At 50.9% G+C, this 25,673-nt stretch overlaps 1 protein-coding gene across 1 annotated transcript in view; it reads left to right on the forward strand.

Annotated features, from left to right (window-relative positions):
* The window catches only part of SDHB (succinate dehydrogenase complex iron sulfur subunit B), a 28,009-nt gene extending 7,273 nt beyond the window's left edge, over window positions 1-20,736 (forward strand). The window contains exons 2-8 of the mRNA XM_032301519.1: window positions 3,570-3,697; window positions 10,418-10,503; window positions 12,942-13,078; window positions 13,696-13,812; window positions 16,352-16,453; window positions 17,824-17,946; window positions 20,517-20,736. Coding sequence (XP_032157410.1) covers window positions 3,570-3,697; window positions 10,418-10,503; window positions 12,942-13,078; window positions 13,696-13,812; window positions 16,352-16,453; window positions 17,824-17,946; window positions 20,517-20,594 — 771 coding nt within the window. The 3' untranslated portion in view covers window positions 20,595-20,736. The remainder of the gene's footprint in view (window positions 1-3,569; window positions 3,698-10,417; window positions 10,504-12,941; window positions 13,079-13,695; window positions 13,813-16,351; window positions 16,454-17,823; window positions 17,947-20,516) is intronic.
* Window positions 20,737-25,673: the final 4,937 nt, after the last annotated feature.

Genomic DNA, 25,673 nt, shown 5'->3' on the forward strand with positions numbered 1-25,673 from the left:
AAAAAAAAAAAAAGGTAAAATTTATTGTAATGAGTTATATACCTCATTAAATCTAACCAAAACAAGGTGGAGGCACTAAGCAAGCAGAAAGCTGATGGAGTATCTCGAGTGATCTTTTCACTTCCTCCACTTTGTCTTACATGCCACAGGGTGGCACTAACCGCATGTTCTGCCATTTTACAAAATGGAGTGGGGCGGCAGGGGGCGGGTGCCTGGCTGGCTCATTCACCCTTGATCTCCAGGTTGTGAGTTCAAGCCCCCTGTAGAGCTTAAAAATAAATAAACTAGAATGGACTAGAAGAGAATCCTGCCTTTAATTCTTTAAAAAGGGGGGAGGGGGAGAAGATGGAGTCCCTAATGGGAGACATTCAGTCGTAAAAATGACTTTCCTTTTACTGCTGATCCGAGTCAGGTTGGTGATAAAGGAAAATAGTACTTGATCTTCACTTTCATTCTCATATTTTCTCTGTGTTTCCTTTTCTCATACTGAGAGCTGATGTTCAGATTTTCAGCCTCACCTAATTCAGGACACTTTTTTGCCAGTAGGTAAGACCATCACGTTTCTTGTAGTCACACAGTTAACCTTCCCAGTTTCATCTTTTTTTTTACCAGCTTTTAAGAGAACTAGCTGGCCTGGGAGATAGTCTGCATGTGTCTGCGTACAAACCGGGGGCTCAGCTGCTGGTTGCTCTTTGGACTGACAGGATCTGACGACCGACCCCCCCCCCCCAACCTCGCTGCTTCGCATGTAGGACCCAGGGGACTTGCCTGGTGTCCTCCACTTGGATGAAAGATTTTCAAGGGCTATGCGGTGGGGACAGCATGTTTGTATTAGTTTAATGCTCAAGTTTTGCTTTTTTCTTTTTTCCTTTCTTAAATTTATTTTAAGTTCCAGTATATAATTTTTTGCATTTTTCTTCAGTTATTCCTAACCATAAATTGAACTGCTGTACGCAAAGACTTGGACCAGGCATGCTGGGAGATGTAAAATGTAACCTGTTCCGTGCTCTGAATGGTTAATTTTATGTGTCAGCTGGGCCACAGGGTGCCCAGGTAGTTGGTCCAACATTCTGGGTATTTCTGTGACGGTGTTTTTGGATGAGTTTAACATTTAAATTAATAGACCTGGGTGGCTCAGGTCATGGTCTCAGGGTCCTGGGATCGAGCCCCACATCAGGCTCCCTGCTCAGTGGGGAGCCTGCTTCTCCCTCTCCCTCTGCTGCTGCTCCTCCCTTTGCCCTCTAACTCTGCACTCTTTCTCTCTCAAATAACTAAAAGTCCCCCTTGGATAAGGGTGAGCCTTATCCAATCAGATGAGGGCATAAGTAGACCAAAAGGCTCCTCTTCCTCCAAATAAGAAGGAATTTCTCCTGCCTGGCTGCTCTCCAACGGAATATCAACTCTTCTTGGGTCTTAAACCTGCTGTCCTTTGAGCTAGAACCGTATCATCAGCTTTCCTGGCTCAACATGGGCCTCCAGGCTCGGGCTGGATTTATATCATTGGCTCTCCTGGGTCTCCAGCTTGCCAGCTACAGCTCTTGGCACTTATCCTCCATAATCATGAACCAATTCCTTATAATAAAATCTCTTCTTATAAATATGTATAAGTATATATTTTTTCATACATATGTAGACATGTATATGTATATGTAAATACACATACTTCTGATTCTAGTAGGAGAACTCTAGTATACATGCCCTCAAAGAATTTAAGACATAAAAAGACAGAACTGAGAAGAGACCTGCAAATGTTCACAGATAAGCGGGTAGGACAGTATTTAAGAACCTGGGTCCTGGAGTCAGACAGGCAGACTCGGGTTCCAGTCATGGCCACTCTCATCAGCTCATCATAAATAGTGGCTTTAAAAATGAGTATGAATTTAAATACAAAATTCTTAAGCAATAGCACCCTTTTGGCAAATACGTTCGTAGGAGGAAGCTGTTCCGGTGTAGGAAGGAAGGAGTCAGACCAGGCCTCTTCACCCAACCCTCTCGTAGCAGTCCCTGCAGTGGCACTCCAGGGTTCTGGGCTCTTGGTGCGAGAGCCGCTGGCAGAGACGGAATGTCCAGGAGATGGAATAGAATCATCCTAGAGAACAGGACTCGGCTGTTTGTTCCCTAAATGTGTTCTCTCCTTTCCTGTGCCCTGAATGTTTGTGTTTCCCCCAGAATTCATACCTGGAAACCCAACCCCCACTGTGATGGTGCTTGAAGATGGAGCCTGTGAGAGGGCATTAGGGTTAGATAAGGTCATGAGGATGGGGCCCTTAGGACAGGACTGGTGCCCTTAAAAAAGAGGAAAAGACAAGATCTCTCTGCCGCATGAGGACAGGCAAGAAAGCAGCCATCTGTAAACCAAGAAGAGGGTCCGCACCAGACACCAAGTCTGCCTGACACCTTGATCTTGGACTTTCCAGCCTCCAGATCTGTGAGAAACAAGTGTTGTTTAAGCCACCCAGGCTTCGGCATCTTGTCACGGCAGCCCAGACTGACGAGGACACCTAATCCAAAAGCACCAGCATCTCATTTTGACAACACCAGTAGCTTTCTGCTGGTTTCTCTACGTGTTGTCTGACAGTTCTTCCTTCAAGCCAGGGATAGTCTTCTCTGAAATAAACATGATTATGTCTCCCACCTGATTGTTTGTGCTGGCCTCTCACTCTTAGCATAAAATCAAAATCTTAACCTCACATCTGCCACCACCATCCTTATTCAAGCTTCCCTCGCTCGGACTTCTCTAGGGTCTCCCAGATGTGCTGTGCTCTCCCCCATCCGGGCCTCCACACGTGTTGTTCCCTCCGTTTATACACCCCACTCCTTCCCCTGATCCCTACGCATCGGGCCACGGCTTGAATATCCCTTATGGGGACTAACCCAATCTCGTCCTAGCACAAGTCTGCTGTGTTCTTCCCTCTTTATACTGTATTAAGAATATTTAATTTCTCTCTTGCTGGGGCGCCTGGGGGGCTCAGTCAGTTGAGCATCTGTCTTTGCTCAGGTCATGATTCCAGGGTCCTGGGCTCGAGCCCTGCATCAGGCTCCTTGCTCAGTAGGGATTCTGCTTCTCCCTCTCCTCCATGCTGCTCCCCTGTCTGTGCAGTCGCTAGTGTGTGCACACGTGCTCGCTCGCTCGCTCTGTGTCAAATAAATAAATTAAATTTCTTTCTTGCTCATACAGAGTAGATTCTGTGAGGGCAAAGACCGTTTCATTATGTGCTGCTTCACCCGCCCCCGGCACCTTGTCTGGTATGTGCTAGGTGCTTATTAGTATTTGTTGGATTATCAAATGACTCACTGCCTTTCTCAGGAAGACTCTTACCAGGAGGTACCTTGGTGGCTCAGCTTGTGGTCTCCGGGTTACGGATCAGAGCTCCGCGTTGGGCTCTGTACTCAGGGGGGAGTTTGCTTTAGACTCTCCCTCTGCCCTTCCCCCTCTGTGCATACAGACACTGTGTGTCAGTCATGCGTGGGCTTGTATCCAGTGTGGAAGTTCATAGTGCCAGCTACGCACAGGATTTATCTTGCAATTTTAATATTTTTTTTACTCTTGCTGAATTTTTCAATTGCAGGCCTGCCGGGGGGCCCAGACAGCTGCCGCTGCAGCTCCCCGAATCAAGAAATTTGCCATCTACCGATGGGACCCAGACAAGACTGGAGATAAACCCCGTATGCAAACTTACGAAATTGATTTGAATAAGTGAGTATCTGTGTGAGAGCTAGGTATTTGATAAATGGAAGTGAACTCTTGATCTGATTGAGGGACATGCTTTTTGCATCCTTGGAAGGTTTAAAAACAGACCATTCGGTAGTCTGGAATTTATCCTCTCTTTTTCAAATAAGAATGAGGTGCGTGTCTGATTCAGAAAGATAACCAGGGACTCCTGGAAGGTTCAATCAATTAAACATTTGACTCTTGGTTTCAGCTTAGGTCTTGATCTCAGGGTTTGGAGTTCAGCCCCCCATGTTGGGCTCTACTCTGGGCTTGGAGCCTACTTAAAAAGAAAAAAGAAAAAATTAATACCAAGAACAACAACTTTTTGAAAAATGTCTTTCCTTTCCCCAAATCGGAAGACCACAAACTCCTAGGAGTATGGGTAGAGTGGGTAGACACCACAGATTTGGCTGGAATGGTGATAGGACGAGAGGGATGTAGCGAAAATATTAACAGTACCTCTATTATTTTTTCCATTTCTGTCCCATCAAAGCGCCACAAACGGGGGCCTGGGTGGCTCAGTTGGTTAAGCAACTGCCTTCCCGCTCGGGTCATGATCCCAGAATCCTGGGACCCCAGCTCCATGAGGAGTCTGCTTCTCCCTCTGACCTTCTCCCCTGTCATTCTCTCTCTCACTCTCTATCAAATAAATAAATAAAATCTTCAAAGTGCCACAAACTTAGTGGCTTAAAACAGCATGGGTTTATTATCTCCCAGTTGTGCAGGTTAGAAGTCTGGTGAAGGTTTCATCAGACTAAAATCAAGGTGTCAGCAGGCCATGTTCCTTTCTGGAGACTAAGGTGAAATCCATTTTCTGTTTTTCAGGCTGTTGGCAGAATTCAGTTCCTTACCATTGCAAAAGCGAGGTGCCTGTTACCTCGTTGGCTGTAAGCTTAGGGCTACTTCCAGCTTTTAGGCCTCTTTGCTCCGTGGTTCATAGTCTGGCCTCCAGAGGCCCCAACAGCAGCTTGAGTCCTTCCTCTGTCTCTGAGGTACTGTCTTTAATCAGTTTCCACTCTGAAGGATCTCCACAGGTAGCCAAAGGGAAGGAAGAGGAGTGAACTGGGGCTCGAGCTTCCCACTGGGCCCCCCACCCAGCCCCCGCTCCTCTCCCCAGCATAACCAGAACTTCTCTATTTTATGACCTCTTTCATTTGTCAGTGAAGAAGTATTTTATTCCTGTTGAACAAAAGCTTCCGTGGCACCAGAAAATGGTTTGAAAACAAATACTATGCACACTTTTCTTTGACTCTGTATCAACACATAAGTTCTTGATATATAACCTTGTCAAGCAGACAATTACCAAATATTCAGCAACCAAAAATTATACGTAAAATTCAAAGAAAAGGAAATTATACAGGGCACTTTTTTTTTTTAAGATCTTTTATTATTTGACAAAGCGAGCACATCAGGGGGAGGGGCAGAGAGGGAGAAGCAGCCTCCCCATTGGGCAGGGAGCCCAACATGGGGCTCAGTCCCAGGCCCCTGAGATGATTACCTGAGCCAAAGGCAGGCGCTTAACTGACTGAGCCACACAGGTGCCCCCCAGGCCAATTTTCTGTCCTGATACAATAAAACTAAAAATTCACATCAGAAGCACAAGACTCTGAACTACTTGAAAATTAGAAAGCACTCTTTTAAATAACTGCTTTATTAAGGAACAATGTAAAATATTGTTAGCTGCTTGGAAAATAAAAGCATTGCAAATCAAAACTTACAGAATGAGGCTAAAACTGGATGAGTTAAATTCATTAGTAATTTTTAATGATAAAATTTTTTTTAAAGATTTTAAAGATCACAAGTAGGTGGGGGAGCGGGTTGGGAGCAGGCTCCCTGTTGAGCAGAGAGCCTGATGTGGGGCTCGGTCCCAGGACCCTGAAACCATGACCTGGGCCAGAGGCAGACCCACTGAGCCACCCAAATGCCCCAAATGATAAAATTTTAAAGAGGAATTACATTGACTTCCAGTCAGAGAAGAGTAGCTTTCAGCAGATTGCCCTTTCCCGGACAGTAGCTGTAAACTTTGGAAAACTTCGGACAAAACGTCTGAAGTAATGACCTGTGGGCACAGGAGAAACCGTCACCGGCAGATACTAGGAGGGCAGGCCATTGGTGCTTGGAAGAACAGAATGCTGCTGGGCAGATGAACAGGTCTTTGGGTGCTCCTTCCTGAGGGCAGACCCCAGTTGATGTGGCGGTACAAGAGTAAAAATTAAACCAGACTTAATGACTGAAAAACGGGAAGGTACGCTGTATGGCTACTACAACAGCCAGGAAATGGGGCGGGGCGGGGTGGCTGTTCTGTTTATGGACTCTGTCCAAGTTGGGAGTTCAGCCCATATTGTTGCTTAAAAAAAAAATTGGGGGGCACCTGGATGGCTCAGTTGGTTAAGCAGCTCGATTTCAGTTCAGGTCATGATCTGGAGGATGTAGAATCAAGCCCCATGTCAGCCTCCACGCTCTGCAGAGTCCGCTTGAGATGCTCTCTTCTCTGCTGCTGCCCCTGCTCTTGGGTGCCTGCTATACATAAATAAACAATCAGGGGCAGGGCGCCTGGGTGGCTCAGTGGGCTAAAGCCTCTGCCTTCAGCCCCAGTCATGATCCCAGGGTCCTGTCTGCTCAGCGGGGAGCCTGCATCCTCCTCTCTCTGCGTACTTCTGATCTGTCAAATAAATAAATAAAATCTTTTTTAAAAAGATAAATAAAGGGGCGCCTAGGTGGCTCAGTGGGTTAAGCCGCTGCCTTCAGCTCAGGTCATGATCTCAGGGTCCTGGGATCGAGTCCCGCATGGGGCTCTCTGCTCAGCAGGAAGCCTGCTTCCTCCTCTCTCTCTCTCTGCCTACTTGTGATCTCTCTCTGTCAAATAAATAAATAAAATCTTTTAAAAAAAAAATAAAAAGATAAATAAAATACGATGCAGGGGCTTCTGGGATGCTCAGCCATTGAGCATCTGACTCTTGGTTTCTGCTCAGGTCATGATCTCAGGGTCCTGGGATGGAGCCCCACTGGGCTCCGTGCAGGGCATGGAACCGCTTGGGATTCTGGCCCTCTGCCCCCGCCATTCCCATACCTATATATTTAGAGATACAAAAGCGAGGAGAAAATTCTATGTATTCATGAAACCTCAGGAAGGGGTGTGGTCTTCTTAGATTTAAAAGTATCCTAAGAGGAAGAGGTCAGTTTAACGATGTAAGCATTTAAATCTGTGTTTTGAAAAATTGCCTTTTTCAAATTGGGTAATTTGAAAATTGGGTAATTTGAAAATTGGGTAATTCCACTATCCAAATTAGAACTCAAATAGCCAGTTGCTGGTTGAGGGCTGTGTGAGGGAGGGGGAGGGTTAGCATCAGATAACAGATTTGTGGTATATATTTAGGTCTTGTCCAGGCTTTCTGGCTCCCAAAACCCTTGTAAATCCTAAGAAATAAGAGCTACAAGGTCATCTTGTATTATTATAATTTGGTTTTGCTCCCAGTTCCTGAAATAGCTCTGGATAAATAATAAAGGTAAAGTGGGTGGTCCTTTGTTATTCATAACAAGCCCCTTTTGGCCATTGGCATTTATGTTAATGAGGTGGTTTCTCAAAATCTAGATAATCTCCTACTTCAGTGGGAGGAACCAATCCTCTTTGGAAGTTTGGGTCCCTCACCCTACCCCTTGACCTGGGAAGAGGGAGGAGCTAAAGGTCGAATCACTTAAACCAATAGCCATTACTCAGTTGTGCTGAGGCACTGAAACATTCCTAAAATTCATGAAGTGTGGGGTTCAGAGAACTTGGGTGGGTGAACTCGTGGAGTTGTAGGGAGAGGGCGTGGCTCTGTGCATCTCTTCCATTTGGCTGTTCTACTAAATCATAGTCTAGTAAGTTAACTGTTCTCTTAAGTTGTGTGAGCCTCTGTAGCGACCAAACGCAAGGAAGGGATCGTGAGAATCTCTGATTTGTAGCCAGCCATTCGGAGCACAGGGGACACCCTGGACTTGGGAGAGTCTGAGGAGGGATCTGACACTGTCTCCATGGCGGCAGACTGAGTTCCAGTGTGGGACACCCAGCTCATGTTGCATGGTTGCTCGGTTCCAGAAGCTACATATTTGGTGAGCAGGTGAAAGGTTCACAGCTTTGAAAAAACTGCCTTTAAAAAAACGTTCCCAGATCCTGTAAGTAGAGGGGCAGAGAACACAGTGGACAGTTTCCGGCATTGGTTGACCAGAAGGAATGTGCCACGCGGGCGTGGGTTTTCATGTGTTCTGTTCTCTGGTGCACCTCCAGCATCCCGACCAGAACCTGGCACAGAGCAGACTTTCAGTTAACAGTGAGTGCAGAAAAATCTCTGATTTTATGACATAATTCAGCCACTATGATTTTCAGAGATCTCCCATCAAAAACACTGACAACACTTCTCCCTCCTCAAATATCAGAGGTTGTTAAGGTCACAGTTCCTGATCTTAGCAAAGATAGGGCGGTGGGGTATTTGCACGTTGCAGATAGACTGCCGACAGCAAGGTAGCTAATCTCATCCTGGTGATCATTTCACAACAGACACGCCCAGTTCTGTGCCTCACTCTCCTGGTAAACACCTTAAATCCACACCTTGGCCTTGAGATCAGTAAAGCTAGGGGAAAAAAGTCCGGGTCATGCTAAAGGCTGTTTGGGGAAGGGGGCGTGTGTTTTTAAATGCCATGCCTGGGAAGTACACGGGGCAGCGGCCAGAAACAGGTTTGTTGAGCACTGGTCTGTGTGCCAGTGAAAGACCCGCGGATCCCCTTACCCAAGAATTCAACACTGCCACAGGATGCAAACAGCAAGAGGTTCTTTATTGTAGCGCGGGCGCCTGCGGGTGGTCAGCAGCTCCTGCTAGCTGAGCACACCAGGCTGGGGTGGTGCAGGATTTTTTTTTTTTTTTTTTTTTTAATTTATTTGACAGAGAGAGAGATCACAAGTAGGCAGAGAGAGAGAGGAGGAAGCAGGCTCCCTGCGGAGCAGAGAGCCCGATGTGGGACTCGATCCCAGGACCCTGAGATCATGACCTGAGCCGAAGGCAGCGGCTTAACCCACTGAGCCACCCAGGCGCCCGGTGCAGTATTTTTATAGACAGATACAAACAAGTTTTGGGTGGGGCTGAGCTGATTGATTGATAGTTTGAACAGGCATACTTGGTGTCAGTGGATTGGGTCAGGGGACCCGCGCGCGAAAGCAGACAAAGCAATCTTACAGAAGCAGAACTGGCCGGTTAGCCCACGCATGCGGGGAAAAAAACACTATCAGGATATTGAAGGCCTGGTTACTATCAAGCCAAGGCCACTTTCCCTCTAATGAGGCACTAACATAAAGACAATTGGGAGTCTCCTGGTGAAATGTTACATTCCTGCTATCAAACGTAAGGTAACTTCTTTGTTGTAAATCTCAAGGACATTTGCAAACCACGGGAGACTCCTGTCTTGCAGGGTTGTGATCTCAGCAAGTTAACTATTTATCGTTTTATGGCAGGGGTGCCTGAGGAATGCTACACATATGGAGGGGAGTGGGTGAAGGGGGGGGTGCAAGGCGCCAGCTTTTGCTTTGTCCTCAGCCAGCCTCTTGCTCCTTAGAGTTGAGGGTTTAAGCAATTTTTCATTTCTTAGCAGAGCATTAGAAGCATTATTATACAGAAGCCAGAAACAGCTGGGTTAAACACAGATTTTTGCTATTCGTTATCCTGTTATGCTGCTTGCTGACTCCCTTATCTATGGTCAGCTGGCCATAGTTTCTTAGTTAGCATAAGCTGGTTATAAAAAGAATGTTAAAACTTATAGGCTATAGTATAGTTCTGACCTGGGGTCCTTCACCAGCTACCATGAAAAGTGCGGCTTTTTAGGTATTTTTCGAACAAGCCTGTGACGTAAAGATCAGTTCCATTTTACGGATAAGAAAGAAGCAGGCTCGGGCGCCTGGGTGGCTCAGTGGGTTAAGCCGCTGCCTTCGGCTCGGTCATGGTCTCAGGGTCCTGGGATCGAGTCCCGCATTGGGCTCTCTGCTCAGCAGGGAGCCTGCTTCCCTCTCTCTCTGCCTGCCTCTCTGACTACTTGTAATCTCTGTCTGTCAAATAAACAAATAAAAATCTTTAAAAAAAAAAAAAGAAAGAAAGAAAGAAAGAAGCAGGCTCAGAGAGCTTGAGCCGTTCCACAGAACTGCACCCTCGAGGATAATAGTTGCGTTAAACTGAGCAAATGGAGCAGGCGCTCCCCGCCTCATCTTCTCCCAGGTCCGTTCACCCGGCGTAGTCCTGTGAGATGCAGCTGCTGCTCTCTGCTTTGCAGGTGGGGAGCTGAGGAAGGGGTTTGCTGAGAACCTGGTAAGTGTCCAAGCCTGGACACTGCCCGGGCTCCCAGACGCCAGGCCTGCTCTGCAGCATCCAGGCACAGTGCTGCCACCCTTCCCACCCCCCGCTCACTGCCCCCACGTGGGTGGACACTCGCAGCGCTGTCGAGTTGGGAGACTGTCTCCTGTAGCTTTTCTTTTCCTAGAAATGCATACGCGGTATGACTCCACCATGCTGAAAATGCAAAGGAATACACCAAAAAAGCGTGGAAAAAATTGAGTGTGCCCTGAGAAAACCAAATGGATGAGAAGAGCAGCTACTGTGTGCAGCATCTCAGATCATACTGGACTGCAGCAGGGACCCTGAACTTCCGTCAGTACAACTGGGGTGTTCTCTTATTTCCGGGCAGATGTGGTCCTATGGTGTTGGATGCTTTAATCAAGATTAAGAATGAAATTGATTCTACCTTGACCTTCCGAAGATCATGTAGAGAAGGTAAGCATTTCCTTCCTCGTTAGGCTTCAGATGCTTGGGCTCTGGTCCGGGGCCTTCCATGACCGGCTGGCCTTCTGCCAGGGGACCTTGCTGGGCATTGCGCTTCCCTTTCCTTGGGTAAATGCGCCAGATATTCCAAGTGTAGTACGGGTTCCGGTTTCTGAGTTTCCTTCCCGTCCGGAGCTTCTCCCGCCTGCTGGCAGCCACCAGGGCACCCCTGCGGAGTTCATTCACGGGAGGGGGGTGGGGGGAGACAGTGGAGAGTTTCTCCTTGGGGTACAGTGCACCCTCCCAGGCTCCCAGCATTATGTGTGTCCCATGTGTATAGAGCAGCTGCTCAGGAGGACCCTTCTGGGTGGGAACAGTGTTTCCCGCGGTGTGCTGCTGGTGCCACAGGAGCTGAGTGCAGGCAGTGTTTTTCATGGCAATAGCTGTGTATTTAGGTGACATGTTAGAAAAATATAATTACTAATGACCATGGAACAGTGATCTAGTTTTTTAATACAAGTTTAAGTAAAAATGAGTTGATTCTAAGAAAACTCGTAAATAATCCTTCAGCTGTGCTCGGACGTAGCAAAAATCACAGAGGGATGGCACCAGGGCTGACAGGTCCTGACGGCCATAGAGCCCCGTCAGTGTAGCAGGCTCTGTTCTGTGCAGTGGACAGGGCTAGACCAGCACTATTAGCATTTAGGCCCAGGGAGGTTAAGGGACTCCAAAAAGCACGCAGATAGTGAGGAGCCAGGAGTCAGCCAGAGTTGTCAGATTCCGGAATTGCGCTTAGGCGGTACACTCTGCTGGCTCTCCAGGCTTGCAAAACCTGGGATCAAACCAAACAGGGTCGCTTGAGCCACGACCAGTAGGAAGCTTCTTCCTGAACTGACCTTCCAGAAAGGGAAAAATCACTATAGGTCTTGGCCTGTCACTTTTTGCCTGTGTTCTGCTGTATACATTTCAAGTATTTCAGTCCTGCTAAGACATCTGCTTTGATTCAGCTAATTGTAGAGGATGAGAGTTAGTGTACCAAACTCTGACAGATAGTATGATAGTCGTGCTGAGTCCTGCTGTTAGAGAACCCTCGGCTGTAATTAAATACCAGCCTTCCCATGTATGTCCTGGCAACGTAGGAAATAGAGATGCTTTTCAGTAACCTTTCCCATAAGACTTTTTCAGAGCCAAGAACATAGGATGTGACCCATCTGGACTAAAAAGTATGAGGCAGAATTACTGATTGCCACTCCTTTTTATTCCCTCATTGACTGTTACGAGAATTTCCATGGGAGCCTTTTTCAGAGAAGACTCACTGGATTTTTTTTTTTTTTTTTAATTGTATTTGATTTCTTACAAGAGCATACTTCTCTGGTTGGATGCTGGGCACACGTAAATATTTTGATAGCATTCAGTCTCCTGGGAAACTTTAGGAGTTTTTGCTTATGATGGGTCTTTGTTGTCTCTTATACACTTACACTAAGATTTACAGGAGGGTGCCTGGATGGCTCAGTCGGTTAAGCATCTGCCAGCTCAGGTCACAATCTTAGGGACCTGGGATCGAACCCCACATCGGGCTCCTTGCTCAGCGGGGCATCTGCTTCTTACTCTCCCTCTGTGCTCTCCCTCTGTCTCTCTCTCAAGTAAAATCTTTAAAAGAAAGAAAAAAAAAAAGATTTACAGAAGAAGAGGGGGTGGTCTTCCTAAAATGATAGCCCAGTGCAGGTCTCACAAGTAATCACATTTCTGAAAAAACGGCTTCAGAAAAGTGGGTTCAGATTGCTTGGTCCTCTTTAAACTCTGAAATACCGAGGAACTTCCCATATACGGCAGGGAAAGTGTCATTTTCAGGGTCCTTGGTCAACACCTTATTTTTGCTTGGTTTGTTTTGCTTACACGTAAGTGAGTTCATTCTTCTCCCTGGCAAGGCAGTGTTCAGGCAGTCTGTGGGTGTCGTGTCCCCAGGGCAGCTGCTGTGCTGCTAGTTCAGTGGGGACGATAGAATAAGAGTTGTGTGTGGGTTATCTGTGTCCAGGCCTCAGCTGGAAGATGACCAGCACAGAGTCAATTTCCTTGTGGGTCCATTCTGTCACAGTTTGAGGACCAATAACAGGCTTTTTAAAAAGGGGTTGGGGTGCTGATTTATTTCCGAAAATGCATGAGGACTGGTGTGGGAAGTCCGTGATGCCCACAGTGCCCCGATCCCCTTCTGTCTCCAGTACCGCCTGTAGCGTGTAGGTTCCACAAATGGGTTGCCTCATGGTCACAAAATGGCATTTGGCGCTACTGTCATTAGATCTGTATTCCAGGCGGTAAGATGGAGAAGGAAAACGCCACGGGGCACCTCGGCCACTGCTCCTGATGGTGGGGGAACGACATTGCAGAAAAAGAGTTTGAAGCTGGATGACAGGCCCTGGGTGAGGAAGTGCTAAATGCGTTCTCTGTCTCAGGCATCTGTGGCTCTTGTGCCATGAACATCAACGGAGGCAACACTCTGGCTTGCACCCGAAGGATCGACACCAACCTCAGCAAAGTCTCAAAAATCTACCCTCTTCCGCATATGTATGTGATAAAGGACCTTGTTCCCGTGAGTTTCTGCCTCCCCCCATCCCACTCTCTCCCCCACTCGCCCCACCCCATTTTTTATTTTGGGGGGAGAAGGGAAGAGGTGTGTGTGAGGGAGAGATGTGTTACCCTTCGCTAGGGCAGGCTTTCCTCCTGAGTTTAACGAAGGAATTTGAATGGTAGAAGATAAACAGGCCTAGAAGATTCTCCAGCCTCTCGTTGGAGAGGATTGTTGGGGAATAACAGGGCATAGGATTTTAGAGCTGGAACAGTCCTGGAATCAAGAATTTGGCCGTTAACTACAAAGAATTCATGTGGAAAATACCAGCGGGGAAGGCACCGGTTGTTGCACGTACTTCAGTCTCTGCCTCCCCGTGTGTGAGCGCCTTCCCCGACAGGGCTGCGGGATTGCATGGTTTCCCGAGTGGGTGGAGGAGAGATTGCCCAGAAGCGAATAACGCCTGTGACTGTTTCTCCTCCTGTCATCTTTGCGTGGGTCCACGCCAGGGGCAGAGAGTCAGACCTCTGCTGGTGTGGGATGGGGAAGTGGGCCGCGTCGCAGAAACAGGGTGAAGACGAAAGCTGGGGAGTGATAGTAGACTCTGACCCTTCTTTTCGTTGTCTTCCTCTTAACCTCAGGACCTGAGCAACTTCTACGCTCAGTACAAATCCATCGAGCCTTACTTGAAGAAGAAGGACGAGTCCCAGGAGGGCAAGCAGCAGTATCTACAGTCCATAGAAGATCGTGAGAAACTGGTCATTAGTCCCCATTTATTGTCTTGCCTTGCAAGGAAGCGTGGCTTGGGGGGATGGGGTGGGGAGTAGCAGCACAGGATGCTGCAGACCTTTTATGGAGTGTGTTCTGGAAAGGAACTGCAAGAGCATCTGTCCGAGGAGACCCCGTCCTCTCAGGGCCGGGGGGTCATGTGATCCCACAAGGGCCCCCCGTGGACCAGGGATCCGGAGCACGGCTGCCCTGCCTGGAAGGGCAGATGATTACCATGTTGCAAGATGGTTGTTTCAGGGGAAACCTGTATGCAAATTATTGGGTCTTGCCGAGGCGACAGCTCTGTCAGAGCTGCTCTTGAACAGAGTGGCCGCGTCAGACACGTGCCGGCCCCTGGCAGTCGTGCTCCAGGCTGTGTCAGGTGGCCGCCCATCGGGCGCTGGAACCATGCCGTGCTTCCCTAATGCCAAGTGTCCGGGGGATTGCCGGGTGGGGCGGTGACGGCCTGTCACTCTCTTGGCGCTCGGGTGTCCAGGCTGGGACGTCTTAGAGTGAACATTCTCAGGTTTTTGGTCCCGTTCTCCGGCCCTCCTCTGGAGAAGCCTCTGGTTTGTACCTGCAGTCCTGGCACTTCCAGTGTCCTTGTGGGGAGGGAGCAGTGGGAGGGACACCCAACAGCATGGACAGTGTGACTGCACAGAGCCAAGGGGACCGCGTGTCTGCATGTCCTGCGTTCCTCCGGGGCAGCGGCGGGGTCTTACTCCTTCCTGAGTCCCGAGGCCCTGGCGCGGGTTACTTATGGGTACGTGTTAGGCACGTGGATGAGTAAACGCCCGGTACCTTCTAGACGTCAGATGGTTGAGGCCCTCTCCTCTTCCCTATGGAATTAAGACAGGACAGTCCTTGTGGGAGTGCCGGCGGTCTGGGTAGAGCGGTGCGGCGCATGCAGCTTTCTCCTGTGTCGGGAGTCCCTTGTCCTTGGGACAGCGCTCTGCCCGGCAGTCCTGACTCGCACAGAGGGTGTGACTGCGCAGGGCCAGGCTGGGAACTGGTCTCTCTGGGCCACCTCACCCCCCTGCATTCCTCCGGTAGGCAACCCCAGCTAGGATCCGCCTGCTGGGTGCACGGTACGAAGGCACGAAGAGTCTCCCTGAGCACGTTTTCTACATGATCCAAGTTTACACCTTGAAATACCAAAAATTTGTTAAGCGTTTTTCACTTCCTTAAATGAGTATGCTGAGCATAGCTTTTTCTCACAGTTTTAAAAGACATAATGGTCACTGTGGGTGATTGGAAAATACAAGTAACTATTTTTAAATATAAATAATCTGTAATATTCCAGCACCCAAGGATAATGTCCATGGACAGATACTTTTGTTTTTTTCTTTTATATGCTACATTACATTTTTCTGTAGCTGGGATCAAATGTAAATATGCCTTTGTGTCCTGCCTTTACTTTTGTCACTGTGAGCATTTTCCCATGTTCTTAGAAATTCTTCATAAGCATTTGCCCAGACGTTGCTTTCTGCTACTTCAGTTGAATGCACTGTGCATTAAGTAACGTCCACCTACTATTGCACAATGAAATTCTCTCCAGTTGTTCACTGTTACGAATAAGGCTGGATAAACATCTTGATCTTTCAAGTTCTGGCCAAAAATGTGAGTTCCTTTTCTTGTTAATAGGTTTTTCTGTAAGTGGACCAAAGAATATGACCATCTTGAAAGATCTTGAGCCTGGCGCCCTGTGCTTTCTAGACCAATGGGGAAGTGTACGCTCCCACGTGCTCTCTGAACAGAACAGAGATTTTGTTAAAAAGACTCGTGGTTACAGTCATGACTGTCAACTCTGTGTCATCTGTTACAGTCAGAGGTCACTGTGCTCCTCTGTCTTGCTGCTTTTAATCAGTTTCTGGTTTTCACAAAATTAGAATGTCTGGTTTTTTAGAACTGGCTGGACAGATTCAGTCAGCATGGCAGGGTTCTAGTGCAGGGAGGTATTCCAGAGTTGGACCACTTGGGTCGCATCCTGCAAGCCTGGCTGCTTGCAGCTGTGCGACGCTGGACCGATAACCTAACCTGTCTGCAACTCCAGTAGTCCTCACGCCGTAGCATAGGGTTGTTGGGATGATCAGATGAGGGAAAGTGAGTATGGCACAGGGGGCTTATTTAAGATACCGTCCCCTTGCCAGCGCAGGCAGAGACCAGGGTAGACTCCTCAATGGCCCAGTTAGCAGGTCCTTCCTCATTGCTCCCAGCGAGCGTTCTCGGTGGTAGGGTATTTGGGGTGGGTTGGTTGGTTTTTTCATGGTTTTTTTAGACAGTTGAGAGGTTAGTGTTTATTAGAGAGAAAGTGCCAGCTCTGGGTTCTAACCCAGCAGACACGTACATTCAATTCCAAGACATTTTCCATGAACCTGATAATCTCCGCGAGCCACCCCTAAGACTTTGCCAGGGAAACTCACACGCAGGCGGGCGCTTTGTTCTCACCTCGACCCCAGCATCATGATCTGTCACCTGGAGACGTGGCCGTCTCGTGCGCATCCTGACTGCCCTTTCCCCCGCGCGCAGGACGGGCTGTACGAGTGCATCCTCTGTGCCTGCTGCAGCACGAGCTGCCCCAGCTACTGGTGGAACGGAGACAAGTATCTGGGACCTGCGGTTCTCATGCAGGTAAGGCGCTCCCTTGCTGCCCTACGGGGACTTGACGCTGAGGCGGCCTGGGCGCCTGGCTGGAGCAGTCGCCAGAGCAGCTGACTCTCGGCTTCAGCTCAGGTCCTGACCTCAGGGTCCCGAGCCAGCCCTGCGTCGGGCTCCACGTGGGGGGTTGAATCTGCTTCTCTCCCTCTGCCCCTCCCTCCCCACCCACCCCCAAAAAATAAATAAATCTTTAAAAAAAAAAAAAAAATTGAAGTCCAAGAGGACAGTATATTGTTGGAAACCAAGCATTCCAGCGGGCATCCATTACAACCAGGACTGTCTTCACTTGGCTTTCAGTAAATCTTCGCCTGCAAAATAACTCATTCTGTGTGCTGCAGGCCACCCCAAGGGGTGCTGGCGTGCTTTTTGATAAAATAGGCCTTGCAGGTGTTTAAACGTATCCCCTATGCAGCTGGCTCTTGCCTACCCACTCGCCCACCACCCCCCGCAGACCGCATCTGTCGGGGGGCCACCCAGCACCCTTGGACAGGGGTGTCTGACATGCAAGCAGGGGAGAGAGAGTTCTTGGAGGGGCAGCTTCCCAGCTCTAAGGCTGGAACTGGTTTCCAGGCTAATGAAAGCCTGGAGTCCTGGGCTTCAGGGTTACTTGACAAGAAGGCAGCACTGCTCTTCCGTGCACGTGCGAACGTGTGTAGTTCACTGCAGAGAAACTGCCTTCGTTCCCAGAAAGCTGTGCTTTTGCAATCTGTGGTCAGTGCTTTTCACAGATTCCCAATTCGAAAAAGCAAGTTTTCATTTCTCATCTTCCCACGAAAAGGGAAGTTTCAAGCTGTGTGACTGCTTAGCAGTATTGATTTCCGTCCACACAAAAGATCGAATAACGAGGCGCATGCACAGTGGGCCTCTGCCCCCCACGCTGTGAGTTGCTGGGGAACGGAGCGGCCCCCGCATCACTGCGCGAGCAACCCGGCCTGCCTTTGGCCATTGCGAGCCAGGCCCCGGGGGCAGACTGACCAAGAGACGGATGGTCTCCTGACAGATCTCCTAAGTCATGAGTCTACTAGAAGACCTGGGTTGGTGCTGTGAAGACAGTCACGTGACACCGTCCCTGCCTTCCCGCACTCAGAATCCGGGCAGGAAGCCAGTGAGCACCTTGAGATAATGAGACGACGCCTGATGACGTGTGATGAAGCGCCCGGGTACCCGGGGTGCTGCGCCCCGTGGTGGGGGGCACCGTAGTAGAGAGCAGTTCTCGAGGAGGGATGCTCCCTGACAGATGGCAGGAACCAGGCCTCTCAGCTGAGGTTCCCTTTCTGCTGCTCCCCCCGGGCTCTGAGCGGGCCGGTTGGGATGGCAGCGTGGCTCATGGCCCCCCTCCCTAGGCCTACCGCTGGATGATTGACTCCAGGGACGACTTCACCGAGGAGCGCCTGGCCAAGCTGCAGGACCCGTTCTCCCTGTACCGCTGCCACACCATCATGAACTGCACCAGGACCTGCCCCAAGGTATGCAGGCCCCAGCCCTGCCTGCGGGGCTCCGGGAGAGGGGCTGGAGAACCATGTCCCCCCAGACGAGCTGAGCTGTGAGGACCAGACTGGCTCGGGCCCTCCCCCTCCGGAGAAAGGTTTCCTTGCGGGGCACACACAGGCCTGGGGGAGTCGCCACGCCCCAGGAATCCACAAGCAGGAACCTGTCCTCGCTCTCCCTGGCTGGGTAGGAGCCTCGAGAGGTGGCAGAAGGCGGGTAGCTATGGGGACTGGATCCCTGCTCCGTGTCGCAGGGTCTCCGCTCGCAACGCTGCTGCTAGCGTGTCATGCTCTCACAGCAGCCCCTTTGTCCCCGGTGTCCCTGGGTCAGGGCTCGCTCTCTCCACACTGTCCCCAGTCCCGCTCATCCTCCCCTTCCTGCGCTCCCCTTGAACTTCGGCTTCCGCCACTGCCCATCTCTCAGCCTGCCTGTGGAGCCTGCACGCCAGCAGGATGGCCCGCTGTGGCCTGGCTGCCCCCCGCTCAGGTGCCGACCCTGGTCTGCTCAGTGGGCAGGAAGCGCCCAGGGCCACGCGGCTCCGGACACGGCTGCCCTGTGAGCAGAGACGGGGGGCAGAGCGGGGTCCCTGAGAGAGGCAACGAGGGAACAGGCAGCAAGATGGAAAACTCTAGGGTGACCAGTTGGGAATTTTTAAAAAGGAGGTGGGGGGAGATAGCATAGCTTAAACAGGAAATGAGACTGGGTAATTCCCTGCTTTTTTGCCTGGAGACTGTTTCCAGGGCCCCCTGTCTCACGGTGCTTCTCATGACTGGCCAGCAGTGGGGCCTGGGGGGGCCCCTGGTGAGGGAGAGCACAGGCTCCGGCCTGGCATGCGTGAGCCGTTAGTAGCTGGGCCCACACACGGGAGCCCGGTCTGGGCTCCGGAGGTACGTTCCCGGGCAGGTGCCTTCGCAGCAGACAGGGACAGAGGCCTTCCGTGACCTGAGGGACTACACGAGGCCTGGGTTGTGTGAGCTGGAAGGGTCCCTTCCACAGATGGGGACGCTGAGCCCCGGGCACGGGGGGTGGGCTGCCAGCCACCTGCTGAGGTCGCTGTTGGGGCAGGGCCAGGAAAGCAGCCCCCCAGACTCCCTGACCCGGCTCCTCCTGCTGCCCCAGGTGTGCTGGTGGGCACAGACCCCCGAGGTCCAGCGGTAAACGGGGGTGGGCAGGGGCGCCACGGAGGCCCTTGCAGCGTTTCCATGCTGTGCACGAACGCACGCCGCTCCTGTTCCGTCTCACACTGCCTTTTCCCCTTAATTCACTTGGGAGACCATTCTGGAGCAGTCTTTGAAGAGTGTCCTCACTCCCTTTCTCTCTGAAGTTCTCGTTTCTTTCTCTTTTTTTCCTCCTTACCGCACACTTTTTTTCCCACCACAGAAGTGCTTTTTTTGGCGGTTGAGTTGCACAGACAAAAGCTTCCCAGCTGGGTGGGATGAGGCGGTCACTGGTATAGACTATGCCGGAGTGAGGGAGAGTAGACGGCGTACCGAAGCTCCACATCGGCCTGCGGGTCTCCGCGGAAGGCATCCTGGTGCGCTGGACCACACCACAGCGGGCAGAAGGGGGTGGTGGCCTTGTGCGGGGACCGCAGGGCACATAGCAGCAGCCACATAGCCCAGGATGGGGGGCTGGGCCTGACCATAGGGCATCAGGCCCTGGGGAGTCTGTGGGCAGGGGGTTCCCAGGGCCAGGCCTGGGGGGAGATCTGGGCAGGACCAGGGGGCCGAGCTGGCTTGGTCTCAGGCAGAGCTGGGCGCTTGGCAGCAGGGAGAAAGCTGTTACAGATGTCCCCTCTTCCTCCCCTCCTTGCTCAGTCTTCTCTGTGTGCGTGTTGACGATGTGTGTGTGTACAAACTCGGCCCTGAATTTCTTGCCCCTCAGAGGGCATGGCCACGTGTCCTTGGCCAGTTCCTGGGTGTTAGAGGCGACAGACTTTGCTTCCTGCTCGGGATCTTCACGAGCGGTCTTCTGGGCCTCTTCCCACACCCTTAAGCGTCAGGGTTAGAGCTGTCCTGCTAAAACACAGCACTCTCTTCTAACCTCCGAGGAGCCCTTGTCTGTTTTTCACATCTTCACGTGTCTGCCTACCTGTAGGCGGTCAGCAGGTCTGCACAGGGTTTCATTGTGGTGCCTCCTGCAGAACCAGTGCCGGCCAGACGGCCAATAGCGCTTGGGAGGGGCCACCCACAAGGCTCGGGTCACCCAGGAGGGCGCGTGTATGCCCTGGGCAATGTGTAAGGATCCAAGGGCAGCTGGCTGCTTGGGACACTGGCCATGGCCGTGGAAGAGCCACCCTCTTCTGGATGTGTGTGCACACGGTGGGGGGGGGGTTGTTGTCAGCCCTGGGCAAGGCTCTCACCACCAACCAGGAGGCCAGTGCAGGTGAAAGCAGGAGAGCCCTGAGCCCGACCCCCTGGCTTTGGAAGGGTGAGGTTTGCATCCACCTTGCTTTGTCCCTGTCCCACTGGGGAGTTTGCCCAAGGTGCTGGGTTCTTCATTCGGCCTCGCTGACCTGGTGGTATCAGTTCTCTTCTCTTTTCTCAAGGGGCTGAATCCAGGCAAAGCTATTGCTGAAATCAAGAAAATGATGGCCACCTATAAGGGGAAGAAGGCGTCCGTGTAACTGGTCCCACACTCAGCATGACAGCCAGCTCGGCTAGACGTGCTGTATCTCCAGTCCGAGTCCCTTCAGAGGTCTTGGTTTTCCATGAATACAGCATGTATAATAAAGATTTTAAGAAATAAATAAATGTTATTCTACTTTATTAACAAAAAAGCAAGCCTGTTCCTTTTACTCCCTGAAGAGGAATGCACGGGCGCCAGAAGGAAGAGTCCCCGTCCTCGGAGAGGGGCCGGCTCCTGCTGAGCCCCTGGGGGGTGGGGCGGGGCCCGTCTGCACCAGGGAATGTGCAGGGGGTTCCCTTTGCCCCTTCCCGGCTCCACACCCTTGGGTGGGTTCCTCTAGTCTCGCCGTTTGTCCCCCGTTAGTCCGTCTGTACTGGGAGGTGGGTGACTGGCCGTCTCACCCACGGCTGTGGGAACAGACTTTCCTGCCTGCTCACTGTTGGCTCTTGTCCTTATGCAGACTCCGGGATTAGAATTACCGAGGCGAGGTTGGCTGCCTCCCAACACGGAGCAGTGACCGGGTCAGCTGTGACCTTGAGTTCCACGGCTGACCTCCAGGGGCCTCTCTGTCATGACAAATGGGCACACAGAAAGCTTTCCCTTCCAAATCGGTGTGATATGGGGCAACTGGGTGGCTCAGTTGGTTAAGCGTGGAACTCAGGTCATGACTGCAGAGTCGTTAGATCGAGCCCCATGTCGGGCTAAGTGTGGCATCTGCTTGGGATTCTCTCCCTCCCCCACACCCCTGACACATGCGCTCCGTCTCTCTCAATAAAATCTTAAAATCCTAGGAAAAAAGCAGTGTGTGATCTAACCTGTCTACTTCCATTTTTCCTTGTTTACTGCAGTCATATCCATGTAACAAACGGACGTCCTTAGCCATCGTTAAGTGCGCTGTTAGCGGCATGACTTACGTTTGCATCATTGTGTAGCCACCCCCGCTGTCCAGACCTCTGTGTCCTGCAAAACCGGAACTCTGTGTCCTGCAGAACTCGTCCACATGAAATGACTGCCCCGCCCCGGCCACCACCCTTCTACTTTCTGTTTGCAGGACTGACACTCCCTCCTGAGAGGGCAGCCAGGCAGTATTTTGTCTTTGGTAAACACTTGATTTAGCATAAAATTCTCAAGGTTCCTCCGCGTTGTAGCCTATTGTTAGAACCACTTGCCTTTTTTTTGTTTTTTAAGTTTGGGGTTTTTTTTTTTTTTTAAGCTTTTATTTATTCATTTGACAGGCAGAGAGAGAGGTGGAAGCAGACTCCCCGCCAAGCAGAGAGCCGGATGCGGGGCTGGATCCCAGGACCCTGGGACCATGGCTGAGCCGAAGGCAGAGGCTTTAACCCGCCGAGCCACCCAGGCGCCCCTAAGTTTTTATTTTTAAGGAGCACCTGGGTGGCTCAGTCCATGAAGTATCCAACCGTAGATTTCGCGCCTGGTCATGGGATCAGGACCTGCCTCGGGCTTTGTGCTGAGCCGGGGGCACTGGAGATTCTCACTCCCTCTCCCTCTGCCCTTCCCAACCCGCCCCGACCCTGTGCATACTCAAAAAGCAAAAATTAAATGATCTCTATACCACCGTGGGGCTTAAGCCCACAACCCCGAGATGAAGAGTCACATGTCCCTGGGCGCCTGGGTGGCTCAGTCGTTAAGTGCCTGCCTTCAGCTCGGGCCCTGATCGCAGGGTGCTGGGACGGAGCCCCGCACTGGGCTCTCCGCTCGGCGGGAGGCTGCTCCTCCCTCTCCTTTGTGTTCCTCCCTCACTGTGTCTCTCTCTGTCAAATCAATAAATATTAACAAAAATAAAAGTCACATGTCCCACCAAATGAGCTAGCCAGGTGCCCCTGAACTTGCTTTTTCAGGCTGAAGAATCCTCCCTTGGGTGTGGACCCCACATTTTGTGGACTCATCCATCCCGCAGTAGACACTTGGGTTGCTTCCACATCTTTTAGCTGTTGTGAATAACAACAACCTTCTGTTTTCACCCCACAATAACGGAGGGCCTCTTTTTTTTTTTTTTTTAAAGATTTTATTTATTTATTCGACAGATAGAGTTCACAAGTAGACAGAGAGAGAAACAGAGGAGGAAGCAGCCTCCCTGCTGAGCAGAGAGCCCGATGCGGGGCTCGAACCCAGGAACCTGGGACCACGACCCGAGCTGAAGGCAGAGGCTTTAACCCACTGAGCCACCCAGGCACCCCACGGAGGGCCTCTTTGATGCTAATAAAGATCTACCTGTGTGTGTGATTTAAATTCCGCTTGAGCCTTTCGAACCCCAGTTTCAAAGCTCTGTGGCACAGGTGCACGGTGACCGACCCTCCTCTCCCTCGGGAGCACGCCAAGGTGGCTCTTTTCGCCCACAGCAGTGAGATCAGCGGGGAAACAAAGGCCCTTTGCGTTGCCCTTGCGAGGCAGGCGGCTAAGATAAATGTCTGACTCATCCGGGGTGAACCTTAATGAGCGTTTCTGGCTTTAAGAAGGGACAGCTCAGAAGGACTCGTCTCCATTATTAGGAGAGTTTAAGTGCTAGGGGTAGAGATGAGTAAGATGTATTCCCTGCCACCCAGGAGCCCAAGTCACCAACTTAAAAAGGAGCAGACACTGATTCATGAGAAATTCAGAACAGGGTCTCTGCCCTGAAGTGTCCAATCTCAAATTCTTGACCAGTCCTGGAAGACGACATGGTACCCCGTCGTCAGGAAGTGGGAACCTAAAGACCCCAGCAGCCCCCACACCTTCCACGCCCGCTCACACTCTCCGCCTCTGACGGCGCTGGGAAGGTCCCAGTTCTTGGATCCACATATGATTTGACTTTGCCTCTCGTGCCTTGTTGGGTAGAGAAAGAGGGTTTTTCTCATGCATGACGTCATGGCTTGGAATGCCAGCTCTGCGCCACTGGCTCCGGGGACGAGGCAGTGTCCTGTCCTGGGAGCTGCCACCGCTGATCTGCTTCTGCACCTGGCAAATCCATGACTACCAGCCACTGTCACCACGTTTCAGACTGGGGTCAAATGGGAACACGTGACCCACCCATGGTTGCACTTACTGCTTATTTAATCTTTCCCTGGATTTTGAGCAAACGTTCCATCTCAACAGTCACAAAGACTTTTCCAATAAAAACCATACTTGAGTAGACAAAGGGTATTTTGTCCCTTATGCTACTTCGGTGGCCCCAACCGTGTCCAGTCAATGTGCCTTCATTCACAAAAGTAATATTGTGGAATTCCTCAAATTTCTCTAAGACAGGACCCAGCCATCTTTTCTTCCCTGGTCTTTGGGCAAGTTGAACTTCTGTGCCTCGGTTTTCCTATCTTTAAAATGAGAATTAATAGCATTCACTGCTCAGAATTGTGGTTCAGGGGCACCTGGGTGGCTCAGTGGGTTAAGCCTCTGCGTTAGGCTCAGGTCATGATCTCAGGGTCCTGGGATCAAGCCCTGCATCAGGCTCTCTGCTCAGCAGGAAGCCTGCTTCCCCACCCCCACGCCCGCCTGCCTCTCTGCCTACTTGTGATCTCTCTCTCTGGCAAATAAATAAAATCTTTAAAAAAAAAAAAAAAAAAAAAGAAGAAGAAGAAGAACTGTGGCTCAATTCCAAATGAAAAAATAATAAATGTGAGTTCTCAACCCCCCTCCGAAAAGTAAATATGTGAGCTGATAGATGTGTGAACTCAGGGAAGACAATCCTTTATACCTCAAAAAACTCGAAAAAAAATTTTTAAATAAATACGTAACATACTAATTTCCAAAGAAAATAAAGACAAACGGGAAAGCATCTAGACTGCGGTAGAGCAAATGCTCCAGAAACAAAATTGAGCGGATTTGTCTTAAATCCCGACGGCGTGGAAGGCCCCCTCAGGGTCACAGAACCACCCAGGACTTCCGGCCAGAGCGAGGGAACTCCCGTCTAGAGGATGGTTTTTCTGAGCGCTCGTTTCTGGGGTCACACTGACAGCTCAGAGTGCTGCGACAGACCCCAACACCCAAATTTTCTCAGATCCTTCTCCTTGCCCAGGAGACTACAACACAAATTGCTGAAACCACCCCTTTTTTGTGTCCAGACAGGCATCATCCTGTCATGGGGTTTGTTACTAGAAGAGAAAATCCACTTTTGTTGCAAAAATCTAGTGAAACTGGTGAAATGGAGAAGTAAGGCAATGCTCCAGAAAAAACGGGTTCACACTAGTGACTTGACAAACCTTTGGCCACTTGGACCAGGCATATTTTATGTCCTTCTCTGGGGGACCCCCAAGGGAGCCTCCACTTGAAGGAAAATTCCTTGATGGGTTCTAACCCACAGGTGACTGGAGCCCAACCCACAGACCACACAGAGGACCACACTGCGAGAGCCACTTCCCCAAAGGTAACCCCAGCAGACGGCAGGACCTTCCACATCCTCTGTGGTTTGGAAAGAAGCTTCCTCTGTCCTCCTGTGGGTCGAGGCAACAGGCAGGGCAGCAGGTGCGGCTCCTTCCCAGATGGCTTAGAGGGCGGAGCCTCTTCAAAGCCCAGCCCTGGGGACCAATCTGGCACACGATCCCTGAGACCCTTGTCTTATGAATCATCCAGCCCAGCACCAGGAGCTAGAGAAAGCGACCAGCTTCCCCCAAGCACCTGCTATCTCCTTCTACCCTCTGAATGGCTTCCGTCTTCCACAGCAGGAGAGCGGCTCAGTGAGAGAAGGTGACTTTTTAAAGCTCATCCAGCTAGAAAGCACCCGATGCGCATCGTAACCCAGGTCTCTGGGGCCACAGCCCAGCTCCGGTCCCCGCACCACACTGCCTCTTGGCAAGGCCATCCTAGCAAGCCATTTCTCTGAACCCAGCCATTCTGCTTGCTGTGGGGGGTCTGGGTTCCCCAGGCAAGAGGTCCATCAGGCGTGAGGCTGGGCTCTGGAGGAAGACATGGGGACTCGGAGAAGTCACCTGCCCACACTACGAATCTCATCAGCAGATGACACAGCACTTCTCAACGGAGGGAAGCCAGCCACACCTCCAGGTGGTCTAGCTGCCGGAGCTCAGCAAGCAGCTCCATTGTCCCCCTGTCCTCCCGACCCCGCTCAAAATAGAACCCTGGGGGACGC

The sequence above is a fragment of the Mustela erminea genome, chromosome 10, assembly GCF_009829155.1.
Source record: "Mustela erminea isolate mMusErm1 chromosome 10, mMusErm1.Pri, whole genome shotgun sequence".
NCBI lineage: Eukaryota > Metazoa > Chordata > Mammalia > Carnivora > Mustelidae > Mustela > Mustela erminea.